General features: G+C 54.6%; 1 protein-coding gene across 1 annotated transcript in view; it reads right to left on the bottom strand.

The window, feature by feature from the left end:
• The window catches only part of Ak8 (adenylate kinase 8), a 92,856-nt gene that overhangs the window by 42,182 nt on the left and 36,023 nt on the right, over positions 1-14,651 (bottom strand). Inside the window, exon 10 of the mRNA XM_048352850.1 lies at positions 9,178-9,267. Coding sequence (XP_048208807.1) covers positions 9,178-9,267 — 90 coding nt within the window. The remainder of the gene's footprint in view (positions 1-9,177; positions 9,268-14,651) is intronic.

Here is a 14,651-nt window from a genome sequence, read left to right on the forward strand (position 1 = left end):
GGAATGACCCGCTGCCATCTGTGCCACTGAGCTGCAGGTGTCACCAGAGCGGGGCCAGCTTCTGTGTGCCACGGAGATGAGGCGGCCACGGCTGGAGGTGGCCCAGGAAAGACGGTGAAAACCGCACCCACGGCCCACCCGGGCCCGGGCCGGACAGGAAGCGGGTGCCTGCGTGGGGCCCCGTACCCGCCCTGAAAGCTGCCTCACAGAGGGGGGCGGAGGCCCCCCCGAGAGGCTGAGAGGCCACGCAGCCGGGCGGCGCCCAGCGTAGCCCAGGTCCTCGGCCGCCCGGGCTGACCACGGCTCCCCGTCTCTCTAGAACCCCTTCAGGCCGTGCCCAGCCCCCGCCACCTCGTTCCCGCAGGACTAGGCGGTGTCATCCACACAGAAGCAGGGGCAGCAGGGGTCCTTCCTGGGCCCGGGAAGCTGGGGGAGCCCTTCCTGGTGGCCTGGGGAGCTGCCACCTGCCCGCCCCCCTGACGCATGTCGGTGAGCTTCTGCCCCGCCCACCTGTGGAGCCGTCAGCCGGCGCCGAGATTTGGGGTGCAGGGGAGCTCAGCGGAGGTCCCCACCTCCCAAGCCATGGCCAACAGGCTGGGGTGGGGCAGAATGACGGAGCCAAGGTCAGGGAGAGGTCACGAGGAGGAAGTCCTCCCTCCCCACGCCCGCCCCGGGTGCCAGGACCTCCGGCCTCCGCCCCACACCCCCCCCCCAGCCACACCCCACTGGGTGGCGTTCCCCCCCGCCCAGGGCCCCCCCCCCCGCCACCCGGAGCTGTACGGACAGGAGCAAAGCTGCGGGACCTCCCCTCCTCTGTGCCACGCGGGTGCTGGCCGCAGGTGACAAGCTCCCGCACGCCTCACTCACAGAAAGAGTGACAAAGAAGCAGCGTCGCTCGCCGTCACTAGAGGACAATCCCGGAGGGCAGGGGCCTCCAGCAGCCCTGCTCACAGGCCCGCCAAGGGCTGCCCAGACAGCTGCGCTAGGAGACGCCCTTCCTGGAGCAGCAGGGCTGGGCCTCGGGGGTCCGGCCTGTCCAAGACGATTTCACAGCTCAGTGCGTTGGAGGTTTTGCTCTTCTCTGAGGCCATGGTGGCTGCCCTGCAGGGAACGCGTTTCCAGAAGCTCCGGGCAGAGCAGGAGGACACTGCGTACTTCTGGGCTCTCTGGGGACTTCCCGCAAATGTCTGGGCTTGTTCTGACCAGTTTTAACTGGATGTCTAGGAAACGGAACTTTTTGTGCACAGGAAGATGTGGGGCTGGCTCTGTGGTGGGGGGAAACCACACCAGCCAGGCACTGTGGCTCACGCCTGTCAGCCTAGCTACTCAGGAGCCTGAGATCTGAGGATCATGGTTGCAAGGTAGACAAATCTGAGAGAGTCTTATCTCAGATTAACCAGCAGAAAGTCAGAAGATAGTGGTGGCTCACGCCCGTCATCCTAGCTACTCAGGAGCCTGAGATCTGAGGATCGCCATTCAAAGCCAGCCCAGGCAGGCAAGTCTGTAACTCTTATCTCCAATGAACCACCAGAAAACCAGAAATACAGCTGTGGCTTACAGTGGTAGAATGCTAGCTAGCTTTGAGCAGAAAAGCTCAGGGACACTGTCCAGACCCTGAGTTCAAGTCCCACACTGACCAAAAAAAGAGTCAGAAGCAGAGGTATGGCTCAAGTAGTAGAGTGCCAGCCTTGAGCAGAAAAGCTTAAGGGACAACACGAGGCCCCGAGCGTAAGACCTGGTACAGACACACAAGAGCAAAGCAAGCCAAACCACAACAGTGCACCTAACAAGCTGCCCAGCCCCTGCTTGCGCGGCACGCATGCTTGGTGGACAGGATGGGTCCAGAACCCCTAACCACCTCAGTTTCTCCCCTGTCGTAGCCACTGAACAACTTCATAACCCTTCTGCATCAGGCTTTGTCCCGGGGGCAAACATTGTGGTCGTGTATCAAGACAACAGTGCACTTTCACAACATAAGTCTACGTGGAAAAGAAAAAATCAGAAGGGAGAAGGACTCGCCTAGGCCACAAACCTGTTGATGAGAAGGCGGACAGGTGCTGACCCCCGTTGTGGAACCGTCCTCACGAGAGAGGCCCTCGCCCGGCTGCCCCCCGTGTGGCCAGCCCGGCCAGCAGAGGCTTTCTCTGGGGCTGGAAAGACTCCTACCTATTTTCCATAAGGAATCTTTGTAGCGGTCCCAGTGGATAAGTCAAAAGTTTGACTTGAAAAAAGCAGCTACTTCAAAAGCATTGTCAGCTGGAGGTGAGGTCCTCGCAGATGCATACATTACGGGGTGGGGGGTGGGGGGGCAGCTGTCAGCCCACCTCTCCAGCCCCCCAGCGAGGCCTCTGGCTGGGACACGGGGGAGGGAGGGCACCTGGGGAAGACATGGGGAGGAAAACCTACCCTGAATAGAAAAGTAAATTAATGTGTTTATGACTTGCTGCTTGGACTGCGTGTGTGCACGTGCGTGTGTGTGTGTGTGTGTGTGCGTGCGTGCACGCGGGGGGAAGAAATGAAAGAAAAATGTAGAGTTTTTTTTTTCAATAATAAAAAGGGAGTTGCTCTGCGGGGCCCCTAAAGCTTGTGAAAAATTAAACTCGACGGATTCAAACTGTCCTATTTCCACTTCAAAAGGGAAGAGGCACTGAGCGCTTCCCAACTTAGCTTCAAACGCCCAGCACCCTAGAAAGTTTCTGTTTAAAACACACACACACACACACGCACACGCACACGCACACGCACACGCGCACCAGCTCCTGCTTCCCCAAGCACTGCGCTGGGTACTGTGCCCACCGTCTCTCCCTCCACTAATTATACCCCTGTGAGTCTATTAATCAATCGGTAAATTATTTAGGAAGGCGCGCGCTGCCTTCAGCTGGTACACACGCGGCGCGCCCGCGGAAGGCGTGCGGGGAGCGGGCGGGGAGCGGGCGGGCAGCGGCCCCCGGGGCTCTCCCGGCTCGCGCACTACAAGCAATCGCAGCCGCTTTACCTCCTCAGCCGGGGAGAGGTTTACGGGGTCTTTCAACTCAGCAACTCTCTGCAAGTTTTGAACAAAAGAGAAAAGCCGGTCTATTGTCGACTCTTTCGTGTGCGTTTAGTGATGAGAATATTAATTCCCCCCTTTTAAAAAATAAAAGTAAAAAAAATAAATAAAATGAAGCGCTTCGGCTGGGCTCTGATCCCAGGCCGCCTGGGGCCCGGGCCCCCACGGTTCTCGAAATCACTCCTAATCAGCTTGATTCGGGGCCGGCACGGCGGGCGGGCGGGCGGGCGGCTCCCTGGCTCATTACCGGAGCGTGTCAGCGAGCCTTGCAATCTGCCACCTCCGCTCAGGTGCTCGGAGGCCGCCGGGGACCTTGTCTAGGCAGAGACGCTTAGCGAGGAGACACGGCGCAGGAGGGGACTCGGGGAACACTCCGGAATGATCTGTCTTCCCCCCTTCTTTCCTCTGCATTTGGGGGACGTATCACACCAATTAAATAGCTGTGTTCTCACCTACGGCAAGCAAATGTCTGGCATGTGTGGGAATGCAGGCCGTCCCGCCGGGAACCTGCTCGACTGTGGGGGTTAGCACGCGGGTGAGTGAGGACCAAGATCCACCGGGCAGGGCTGCCAGGGCGGCCTCCCCCCTCCTGCGGAGATGGGAACAGCTAGAGCCCAGCACAACCCCCCCCCCCCCCACATACACACACACCGTGGGGCACACACCGTGGCTGGCAGGGCCCTGATGGGACACTTTCTGAACACACTGCAGACACTCTGAGATGTCATCCCGCACCGAGAGCGAGGACGGAAATCAAGGCAATCGCTCTGGTTTCTGTGGTCCAGTAAACCCCAGGTGACAATCAGGAATGAGCTGGGCCGGGGGCTGGTGGCTCAGGCCTGTCATCCTGGCTATTCAGGAGGCTGAGGTCGGAGGATCACAGTTCAAAGCCAGCTTGGGCAGGAAAACATAGGACACTCAGCTCCAGTGAACCACTAGGGAACCAGGAGTGGTGCTGTGGCTCAAAGCGGTAGAGCACTACTAGCCTTGAGTAAAAAGGCTCAGAGACAGTGCCCAGGCCCTGAGTTCAAGCCTCGTGAACAACCGAAAAAAAAAAACAAAAAAACAAGAATGAGAGCTGGGCTTGTCACTGACCGTTCCAAATGGACGAGACTGTGGCATGTCGCTAATGAGCCCACAATCTCAAAGCGGAGCAGACCTCTGTTTTACTGGCGTTGGAACAGGATCCCGGCTTTGTGTTGCGTGAAAAGTGCCAAGCCCGACACTCCAAAGGGCCAAAACGCGGTGGCTCCTCTCCTGGGGACGCTGGGGCTCCCCGTTAGACACCTTGGCTGGGAATGAAATGGTGCGGCCAGCCTGCCCCCCGCGGACTCCCGCTCGGGCTGTAGGGTGCCTCTAAATGGGGAGGTGCAGAGCCAGCACCGAGCGGGAAGGGGCTCGGAAAGCCCTGCAGGAATGGCAGCCACTGGGAGTAGCTCACGTGCTCCGTTCTGGAAAACACCATCCCGTCCGCATCCAATGCCAGCACATGGGTTGGGTGGGATCGGCCGCGGGGACCAACAGCACCGATCTTACTTTAAGAGCTACAGAAATGGCTAAGAACTTGTTTTTTTTTTTTCCAAAAGCCCAGAATTGTTTTGACTTGCTTCTCATCCAGGTAAAAGCAGCGGAAACTTTCCAGCAATGGCAGCTAGGTGAGTGTTGTGAGGGCCGGGCCCCCGACGGCTTTGGAGGAGGTCACCTGCATGAAGAATGCGGTGCACACAGCCCGGGAAACAGATCTGTTCTGCTCGTGGCGGCTGAGGGGGAGCGAGCTCAGGAGGTCAGACGGTGGATCCGAAGTCCAGGGCAGAGGAGAAACATCTCCCCGGCCCTCTGTCCGTGGTGCGGTCACCCACACACGGCCTGGGATCGAGAGACGCAAGTGGAGCTGAGATGGGGCCCTGGGGTCCTTTGCCCAGAAAACAGCTCATTCGTTAATTGTGCTGCTGACTCAAAGAAGGAGGTGTTGGCAGCGCCTGTGAGGACAGACCAGAACCCGGAGCCCGCGGAGGTCACGCGGGGCCCCCCGCAGAGGCGGCGGCTCCGCGGGGGAGGAGGACATCTGGACTGTGGGGCGGGCAGGCCTCCCCGCAGCGACAGAGCTGTGGGCTCCAAGGTGACTGGGGAGAGGGCGGGGGGCTGTCGGGCCCCGGGGACCCAGCGGCGGGGCGCTGGAGCGGGAGGAAGAGTGGCCAACCGAGAAGTGTGCACTTCTGCGGAGAGGGACCAGAGTGCCTCAGGGGGCCAGGAGGGGGAGGAATGTTCCAGAACCCCGCCCCCCTCTTCTGGATGACGGCAGGCTCGGGATTGGAGCACCCTGTCCCTGAGTATTCGGGAGAGGTCTTCCGGGCGAGGATGGATAGGCAGACCTTCTTCCTCAGCTGCTGCCTGGCCAGGGCTCTCTGGGGCCAGGCCCGGGGCCTGTCTCCCTGTCCCCATTTACCAGGATGTGGCATTTGTTGCCTTTCCCCAGTCCTGGCCTTGGGGAGCCTAGGAGTGACCAGTGCCACCCTCTTACACTAACCGTGGCGCAGGCCTGCGTCTCGGAGGTCACTAGTGCTCGAGGCAGGAACGGGAAGCTGGGCGGCCCGGCTCTGTGGAGAGTCATGTCTACGTTCTCCCTGCTCCGGCGGGCAGGGACATGGCTCCGTCAGGCCGGGGCCCACGCCGGGCCCACGCTCTGCACGCCGGGCGCGGTGGATTTCCCAGCAGCGTCTCCGCAGCCCGCTAATGAAACCCGGTGCGTGGTTATGAATGTAAATGCACTCCTGTTCTCCCCGCCAGATCAGGATTAGCGAGATGACAGAGTTTATTGCTTCTGTTAGGAAGAGATGATATTGGTTGTTGTTGTGTTTTTAATTTTGTAGGAAGAACAAAAGTAGAGAGCTACATAATCTAAATAAACATAAAGCTGTAGAAGAAAAAATTAACACAAAACACTGAAGAGGGAAGCTATTCAGCTCTGACTTCGAAGGAAACTGGAAAAGGTGTGCATAGTCTCCTTTGTATTCACCCAGACGCCCAAACCAAAGCCAAACAAAATCTGTCATCTGGACCCCCCACTGAAGGGACCGGTCGGTTCGGTGCTGGTGGCGGGGAACGGGGAGGGGTAGGTACAAATTAGTGCACTTGGGCTCACAGCAATTCATTTGTCTCGACAAGAGGAAATAACCATTGTTCCCCTTTATCCTTCACATACAGTTTGAATAAGTAAAAAACACTATGGTGCTCAGCCAGGCCCTGGTGGCTCCTAGCTGGAATCTCAGCTACTCCCAAGGCTGAGAATTAAGGATGACAGGTAGAAGCCAGCCTGGGCAGAAAAGTCCGTGAAACGCTTATCCCTAATTAACCAGCAGAAAACTAGAAGCGGAGGGGTGGCTCTAGTGGTAGAGTGCCAGCCTTGAGTGGGAAAAGCCAATCATGGGCACAAGGTCCTGAGTTCAGCCCCCGTAGTAGCACAAATAGTACAGCTCTCCATCTCACACCTGGCCAGGGGGGCGCAGGGAGACCAGGAGGCTCTGTGCTCCCGGACCCCATAGAGAAGCCGCAGCGCACACCCTCCTCCATCCTCGGGGACCAGGCGGTGCCAGGGGAGAACCGCAGGGCTCCGGGCGGCCCCAAAGCTGCGAAAACCTGACAATTACACTGTGGCTTAAGATACAGGTAAAACAGACAGTACAGGTTTAAAGTAACTCCATGGGGAAAATTAAACCTAATATCAAAGGAACCCTCGCAATGCATTTATGACAGAAAAAAAAAAGGCTGCATTGAAAAATAGGTGCTGTACAGGTTTAGGCTAGTCACAGCAGCGGATCACAAGAGCCTGTGAACGCATACGATGATGCTAAGTGAAATGAACTCCATGTCATGGAAACGAGTGTTAGATCACTGTTGTAATTACTTTCCACATGCCATGTGAAACCGTAAAAAAAAAAAGAAAGAAAGAAAGAAAAGAAAAATAGGTGCTGTAGCCTGAAACGTATGAGACCCTAGGGTGCACCCTTAAATCATTAAATACAAGTAAATAAATACGCAAAAGAAATTAGGCCAATAGACCACGGATATGGAGACCATTTACAAAAGATGAAAAACATACGGTCAGTTATCGCACCAAAGTTCCGCATTACCAATCTAATCACAATGTAATCAGAAGACCACAATGAAAAACGAGTTGGCAAAGATTCCGTTATTATCTGTGTGGGTGGAAAATGCTCGACAGACCCCCCCCCCCCCCCCCGGCACAAAGACGTCTGCATCCCAGCCCCGGTGACCAAACTACCCAAAGATGTCCGAATCCTAGCCTGCGTGGTGAAGTTGGGGGTCCTGGGGAGAAAGACTGTCCTGCACGACTGAAGTGGGGCCGGTGTAGTCACCGGAACTTTGGAAGGGGGAAGCATGAGGGTCAGAGTCAGAGGAGACGTAACAAGGGAAGCAGAGGTCAGTAAGACAGAGAGACAACGCCGAAGACCTTACACCTGCAGCTGGCTCTGAGGAGAGAGGAAGGAGGCCAGGAGCCAAAGGATGCGCGCCGCTTCTGGGAGCTAGGAAAGGCGGGGACTCCTTCCTCCTCAGGAAGGAACAAAACCTGGGGAACACCTTGATTTAGAACTTCTGACTGCCAGAACTAGAACAACAAAATCATGTGGTTAACTGCTGTTTGTTACAGCAGCTACAGCAAACAAATGCACTGGCAAAACACAGCGACAGCAAAGAGGAGGAGGAGGAAATGGGCCTGTGTGAAAGGGGCGGGGCCCCTGGAGTGTGACTCTGCTGACCCTGGAGTGTGCACACCCCACTGTGAACTGGTGGAGCCATGCAGGCCCACTGAGGGGAGGGCCATGCTGACCTAAGGGTGTGCAAACCCCACTGTGAAGGGGCGGAGCCATGCAGGACCACTGAGGGGCGGGCCACGCTGACCTAAGAGTGTGCACACCCCACTGTGAAGGGGCGGAGCCATGCAGGACCGATGAGGGGCGGGCCATGCCGACCTAAGGGTGTGCACACCCCACTGTGAAGGGGCGGAGCCATGCAGGCCCACCGAGGGGCGGGCCACACTGACCCAGGGGCGTGCACACCCCGCGGTGAAGGGGCTCGGTCTTTGGTCTAACCCATTGGCTCATCCTAAGGTATTCAGGGCAGCCGTTTCTAAAGCTGTGCATGTAGGAAAATAAACATTACCACTGAGGAGCGCAAATTTAGAAAGCACGGACTGGCTTTTTGTAATTTTGTATTTTGGAAACACTTTCAGACGTCCGGGAGGGTCGACGGATCCCGGTGCCCCTCCCTGAGAATGGCTCCTTCGCTGGACACTGTGTGTTCCAGAGCCAGGAAGGAAGTTTTCGCCTAGTCACGAATGGGGCCCTACCCACAGAACCCCAGAACCATACCAATCTGTGCTACTCTGGCGTGCCATTCATTCAGCCTCTGTGCCCTGGCTACTGTTTCTCTCCCCCCGTCCCCCGCGCCACGGTACTGGCGTGTAAATTTAGGGCCTCACGCTAGCCAGACAGGTGCTCTACGGTGAGCTACCATCAGGTCTTGCCTTTATGCCAATGTCGGCCTGGACCGCGATCCTCCTCTTTACGCCTCCTTCCTGCTGTTGCGCGGATGGCACTCACACGCCACCACGCTCAGCCATGATGCCTCCCCGTAGCTGGGATGACAGGCACACGCCACCGTGCCCAGCCATTGGTCGTCGAGATGGAGTCTCGTGAGCTTTTAAGCCCTGACGAGCCTGCGCTCTCCATCGACGCGGAAACAGAGAAGCCCCGGCCGTGGAGAGCCGGACGGCGGTGTGGCGGCCGCACCACCGGTGGCGCGCCCCGCCCCGGCCCCGCCCCCTGCCCGGCCCCGCCCCGGCCCCGCCCCCTGCCCGGCCCCGCCCTGGCCCGGCCCGGCCCCGCCCCGCCCCGGCCCCGCCCCCGCCCCGCCCCGGCCCCGGCCCCGCCCGGCCCGCCCGCCCCGGCCCCGCCCCCGCCCCGGCCCCGCCCCCGCCCCGCCCCACCCCGCCCCCGGCCCCGGCCCCGGCCCCGCCCCCGGCCCCGCCCTGGCCCCGGCCCCGCCCCGCCCCGCCCCGCCCCGGCCCCAGCCCGTCCCTGCGGCAGTGAGCGGGAAGCAGGGCTTACCTGTGATCTTCTTTTCAAAGTAGGGCTGCACGAGCTCCCCGAAGCTTGACTTGTCCGCCACAGCTTCTTTCAGCAGCTGCCCGCAGCACACTAACAAAGAGGGGGACGGAAACGACACCCGTTAAATTTTAAAGAGAAGGGAGAAGGAAGGAATAAAACAGCAGCAGAGCAGCGTTGGCTGCTGGGGGAGGACGAGGTCACTGGAAAAAAAAAATTAAAGGGCGCGTGTGCGTGTGCGTGTGTGTGTGTGTGTGTGTGTGTGTGTGTCCAGGTGAAAGTCAACATCAAAAAGGAGCAGAGAGATGCAGAATAAAAAGGAATGCATTTGGCAAAAACATTAAAAATGGACAGCCTGGGAGCACACTAACTAGGACGGGGCAACAATGGAGGCGTCTGCAGGACCCGGGCTCCGCCTGGCGCTGCTCAGCGGGGCGCGTGCTCTGGGGGGGTCACTGGCTAAGGGTTAACGTCCCCTGGCTGCAGAGTCACAAGCATGTCCCCAAGGGGAAGGTGGGGGACCCTGGTGTGCCCACGCCCCTTCCTCGGGGTGAGGCGCCTCAGGGATGCAAAGACCACATAGGCCACACGTACAAAGTCCTAATTCAAGGCAGCACACTGGAGCCGCGGGGGTCCCTGGTGCCTTCCGCCGCCCCCCCCCCACCTCATCCCCAGCCCTGAGCTCTGAGGGCATAGGGAAGCAGTTGGCCAAGAGGGGCTGAATGAATCCACACAGGCTAGTATTTTTCTAGAATCTTCCAGGCTAGGAAAGCCTTCAATAACCAATGCCAGAAGATTTAAGCTGAATTTTTATGAGTTGTTAATTGTAGGACCTTGATGTTCTTTTTATTTTGTCTTCCTTCTTTTCTTTCCATTTTTTAATTCCCTCCCCCTACTTCCCTCCCTTCCTTCCTTTCAGTACCCAGCCAGGATGTCAATGTTTTTAGTGGTTAATTGGAGATAAGGGTTCTGTGGACTTTCCTGCCCAGGCTGGCTTCAAACTGTGATCCTCAGATCTCAGCCTCCTGAGTAGCTAGGATCACCGACGTGCACCACCAGCACCTGGCTAGAATTTCAATTCTGATGACGAATATTCACCTATTTAAGAATCTCCAAGGGGGGCTGGGGATATAGCCTAGTGGCAAGAGTGCCTGCCTCAGATACACGAGGCCCTAGGTTCGATTCCCCAGCACCACATATACAGAAAACGGCCAGAAGCGGCGCTGTGGCTCAAGTGGCAGAGTGCTAGCCTTGAGCGGGAAGAAGCCAGGGACAGTGCTCAGGCCCTGAGTCCAAGGCCCACGACTGGCCAAAAAATAAAAAAAAAAAAAAAGAATCTCCAAGGCTCAGGCAGAATAACACAAAGTAAGCCACAGGGCTCTGGAGACATGGCTCGAGTGGTAGTAAGGCACCTGCCTATTAAGTGCAAGGCCTTGAGTTCAAATCCCTCTCCCCCTAAGCCACAGTTTTATACACTGTAGTCAAATTGCTGAAAGCTAGAGAGAAAGAGAAAATACTGAAAGGAACCAGAGGGGGAGGAAAGATGCTTCACACAGACAGTGACAATGGGGAAAAAAATCACCCGAGTTCCCATCAGAAGAAATGCAAGCCAGAAGACAACAGCCTGACACCTTTAAAGTGCTAAGAGAAAAAAAATCTGCCAACACAGATTGCTCTATGCAGCAAAAAATACTTCAAAAGTGAAGGTGAAGTAATGATATTTCAGACATATGAGAGCTGAGAGATTTTGTCACCAGTAGACTTTGACTAAAAGAGACGTTAATGGAAGTTCTTTAGGAAATGATACAGGATGGCAGCCTGGATCCAAACGAAGGGATGGCGTGCTGGCGCGTGAGGGACGGAGAAAAGCCCTCCCACCTTATTTTTAACTTATTTAAAAGACAAATGGGGAATGGAGGCGTGGCTCAGGGCATAGAGTACCAGGCAATGAGTGAAAGCAAGTGGCCCATACTGAGTTCAAATCCCAGTCTCAGACAAAAAAATAGAAATGAAGGGAGGGAGGGAGGGAGGGAGGAAGGGAGGGAAGAAGGGAAGAGGAAGGAAGGAAGGAAACAAGGAAGGAAGGAAGGAAGGAAACAAGGAAGGAAGGAAAGGAAGAAAGAAAGGGAAGAAAGGCAAATAGCCCAGGATGGGCACGGCGGCTCGTGTCTATAATCCTAGTGACTCAGAAGATAGAGACTAGAGGGCAATTTAAAGCCAGCCCAGGCAAAAAGCTTGCAACAGCCACCTCACCAAAAAGTGAGGCAGGACAATATTAGCCTAGGGCTAGTGCAAGGGAAAAAACACCTCTATTCTATCTTAAAGGGCTGGGGGCATGGCTCAAGCAGTAAAGCACCTATTTAGCACCTACTTACCTGGTTCAATCGCAAGAACCACCAAAAAAAAAAAAGTCAAATAACTTGAAAGAATGTTTATAGTATATTGTAACCTTAAAAATGTACAGAGAAATTAAATGCAGAACAATAACACAAAAGAACAGAAGATAAACAGAAATGCACAATCTAAATTTCTTGTACATGAAAGGCTGTAATATTAAAAATTATTAAATATTACAAATATCAAAAAGGACAGTGAAAAGTAAAGATGTACCACTAACAAAATAAACCAAAGAGCTATCTCTAAAATGTCAACAGATGAAATAAAATATATTACTAAAACTTAGTTGACTAAGCCAAAAGATGGCAGGAAAGGAAAAGCCAAGAACCAATGATATGGGGCTGGGACTATGGCCTAGTGTCAAGAGCGCTTGCCTCGTATACATGAAGCCCTGGGTTCGATTCCCCAGCACCACATATATAGAAAATGGCCAGAAGTTGCGCTGTGGCTCAAGTGGCAGAGTGCTAGCCTTGAGCAAAAAGAAGCCAGGGACAGTGCTCAGGCCCTGAGTCCAAGCCCCAGGACTGGCAAAAAAAAAAAAAAAAAAGAACCAATGATATATACAAAAACAAAAAAATCCTAAGATGGCAGATTTGTAACCTACCACGTAAGAGTCTATTAGAGGGGAATGTATGAAATACTTCAACAAAAAGGCAGAAAATGTCAAACTAGATTTTTTTAATGGCAAACCCAACTCTATGCTGCTCCAAGACATACTTAAAAAATAAGGCAGATAGTTTTTAAAAAAGAGGGATAAACAAGCCAGGTTCTGGTGGCTCACGGATCTAATCCTAATTACTCAGAAGGCTGGGATCTGAGGATTTGGGTTCAAAGCCAGCCAGGGCAGGAAAGTCAGTAAGACAATTATCTCCAACGAACCACCAGAAAACCGCAAGTGGTGCTGTGGCTCAAAGTGGTAGAGTGCTAGCCTTGAGCAAAAGAGCTTAGGGCAGCGTTCAAGCCCCATGATTGGCACAACAAAACAAACCACAGAAAAAGAGGGATAAGCAAACATTGCACAGACAGTATGAGAACGTTACGCTGATCATATGGATATCAGACCAAAAAAACCCACAAAAAACCAACCCTCAAGAAAATGAATGTTAGTTACTAGGATCATTCCCCAACAAGAAGGCCATTTCATCAAGACGACAACAATGCGTGGAACAAACGGCAGGGTAAAACACTGGCAGAGAGTGGACAGACATACAATTAAGAGTCGGAGCTTTCCATGCGTCTGCCTCACTGACTGAAATCGTAAGCAGACAGGAAGTGGTTAAGGACATGGGCGATCTGAACAAAGAATCTGACATCTTACAAACACGCGACATTCATAGAGTACTAGATACAACAAGAACACCACATAATCGTTCTGGCTATACGTGGAGCCCGCCGGTATAGACCATCTGCTGCATCACTGCAGAGGATTGGTAGACACGGGTGAGGTGGTCCACACCTGTGACCAGGATTCAGTTGGTAGAGGCAGGAGAATCGTGCATTTGAGGTCAACCTGGGCTACACAGCCACACGCTGAAAAAAACCAAGGGCTGCAGATGGCACTAGCCTAGCATGTGCAAGGACCTGGGTTCAATTCCACACACACCATGCATTTCAAAGAATAAAAAAATCATACAGTATGTATTTGTGGCCTCCTCGCTCCTACGACCCCACGCCTGGAAGGAGAACACGGGGTGACCCAGCTGAGCCACGCCCCCAGTCAGTTTCCACTGGTTACTTTTAGGACAAGGTCTTGCTCCCTTCCTGCCCAGGCGTGTGTCGGGACCTCCATCGGCCTACTTTCGGACCGTTGTGCACACCACCGTGCCCAGCGATGGGCTGAGAGGGCTCCGTGGACTTTTCTGCCTGGCTTAGCCTGGAGCCCTGAGCCTCCTTCCTCAGCTTCCTACCTAGGTAGATCACTGGTGTGAAGTCACCCCCCCCCCGCCAGTGACAGCCCCCTTGATGTGGGATTTGATGAGGCAAGGCTTCGGGATGGTGCTGGTATCAGCCTGGCTTCGCCTCGCTCCTCCCCTGCTGAGATCACAGGTCTTAACGTGCTTCCCTGGTCTTCTCAAAGGTGACTGGCCCCGCACATCTGATGACACGCATCATATGTAGCAGACGCTCCATACGATGAGCAATCCCAGGAGTATGCTAATAAAATCCTTCCTGGGGATTTCTGATTGCAAACAGGTCACAATTGTAATACGCCACTCTCTACGATGGTGGCCCATTTACATTTGGTGGATGGTGGGTGGATATTTCTTCAGATTTTGTATGAATGTTGAGCGACATTATTTTATAAACACAAACAGGATTTCCCATGAATATAACAGACTTGCTTTCCGCCTCTCCCTCGGCTAGCAATTATGTCACGGGGAGCACTTTCCAAGTTTCTTTGTGATAGTTCTGGGTTGCCGTTACTTTTCCTTTTGAGTTATTCTTGGCTCTCATTGCGTATTTAGGAAGTTAAGTTGAATCAAATCTAGGGGTGAAATCACCAGGTGCAAAGCGATCTTAATGATGGAGACATTTTTCTTTTCATAAAAATTGTTTGTTTACATTCCCCCCTTTTTCAAAGGGGAGCCGGTGGGTGAGCTCTGCGGAAGAGAAGGTGGGGTGCTCTTCTGACTGAGAGGTTCATAAAGAGGGAGTTTAGGCCCCAAGCCAGGACTGGGCGCGGGGAGCAGGGACTGCCTGGGGCTCTGGGTCCCAAAAGACCTTTGAGAGACCTCAAAGCCACAGTGCCGTCTCTTCCTGCCTCAGGCCTTCTCCCGAGTCTTACCGGTAGTTACCAAGAGCACCTGGGAGAAATGTGGATTTCTAAGGCTGTCTCCAAATGCCCAATTGTCCCAAATGCTCCAAAAGCCCCAGGACGGCTCTTCACTACAGAGCAAAACCCATGATGCGCTTGTTCACTTTTCATTTTTGAAAACCCTAAGGCAGGTTCATCTTCATGACTGACATACTGGAAGCAAGGTGTGTGTGTGTGTGTGTGTGTGTGTGTGCACGCGCGCGTGTGTGTTTGACACAGGGTCTCACTGAGTACCCCAGGCTGGCCTAGAGTTTACGTTCCTCCT

The sequence above is a fragment of the Perognathus longimembris genome, chromosome 1, assembly GCF_023159225.1.
Source record: "Perognathus longimembris pacificus isolate PPM17 chromosome 1, ASM2315922v1, whole genome shotgun sequence".
NCBI classification, from domain to species: Eukaryota; Metazoa; Chordata; class Mammalia; order Rodentia; family Heteromyidae; genus Perognathus; species Perognathus longimembris.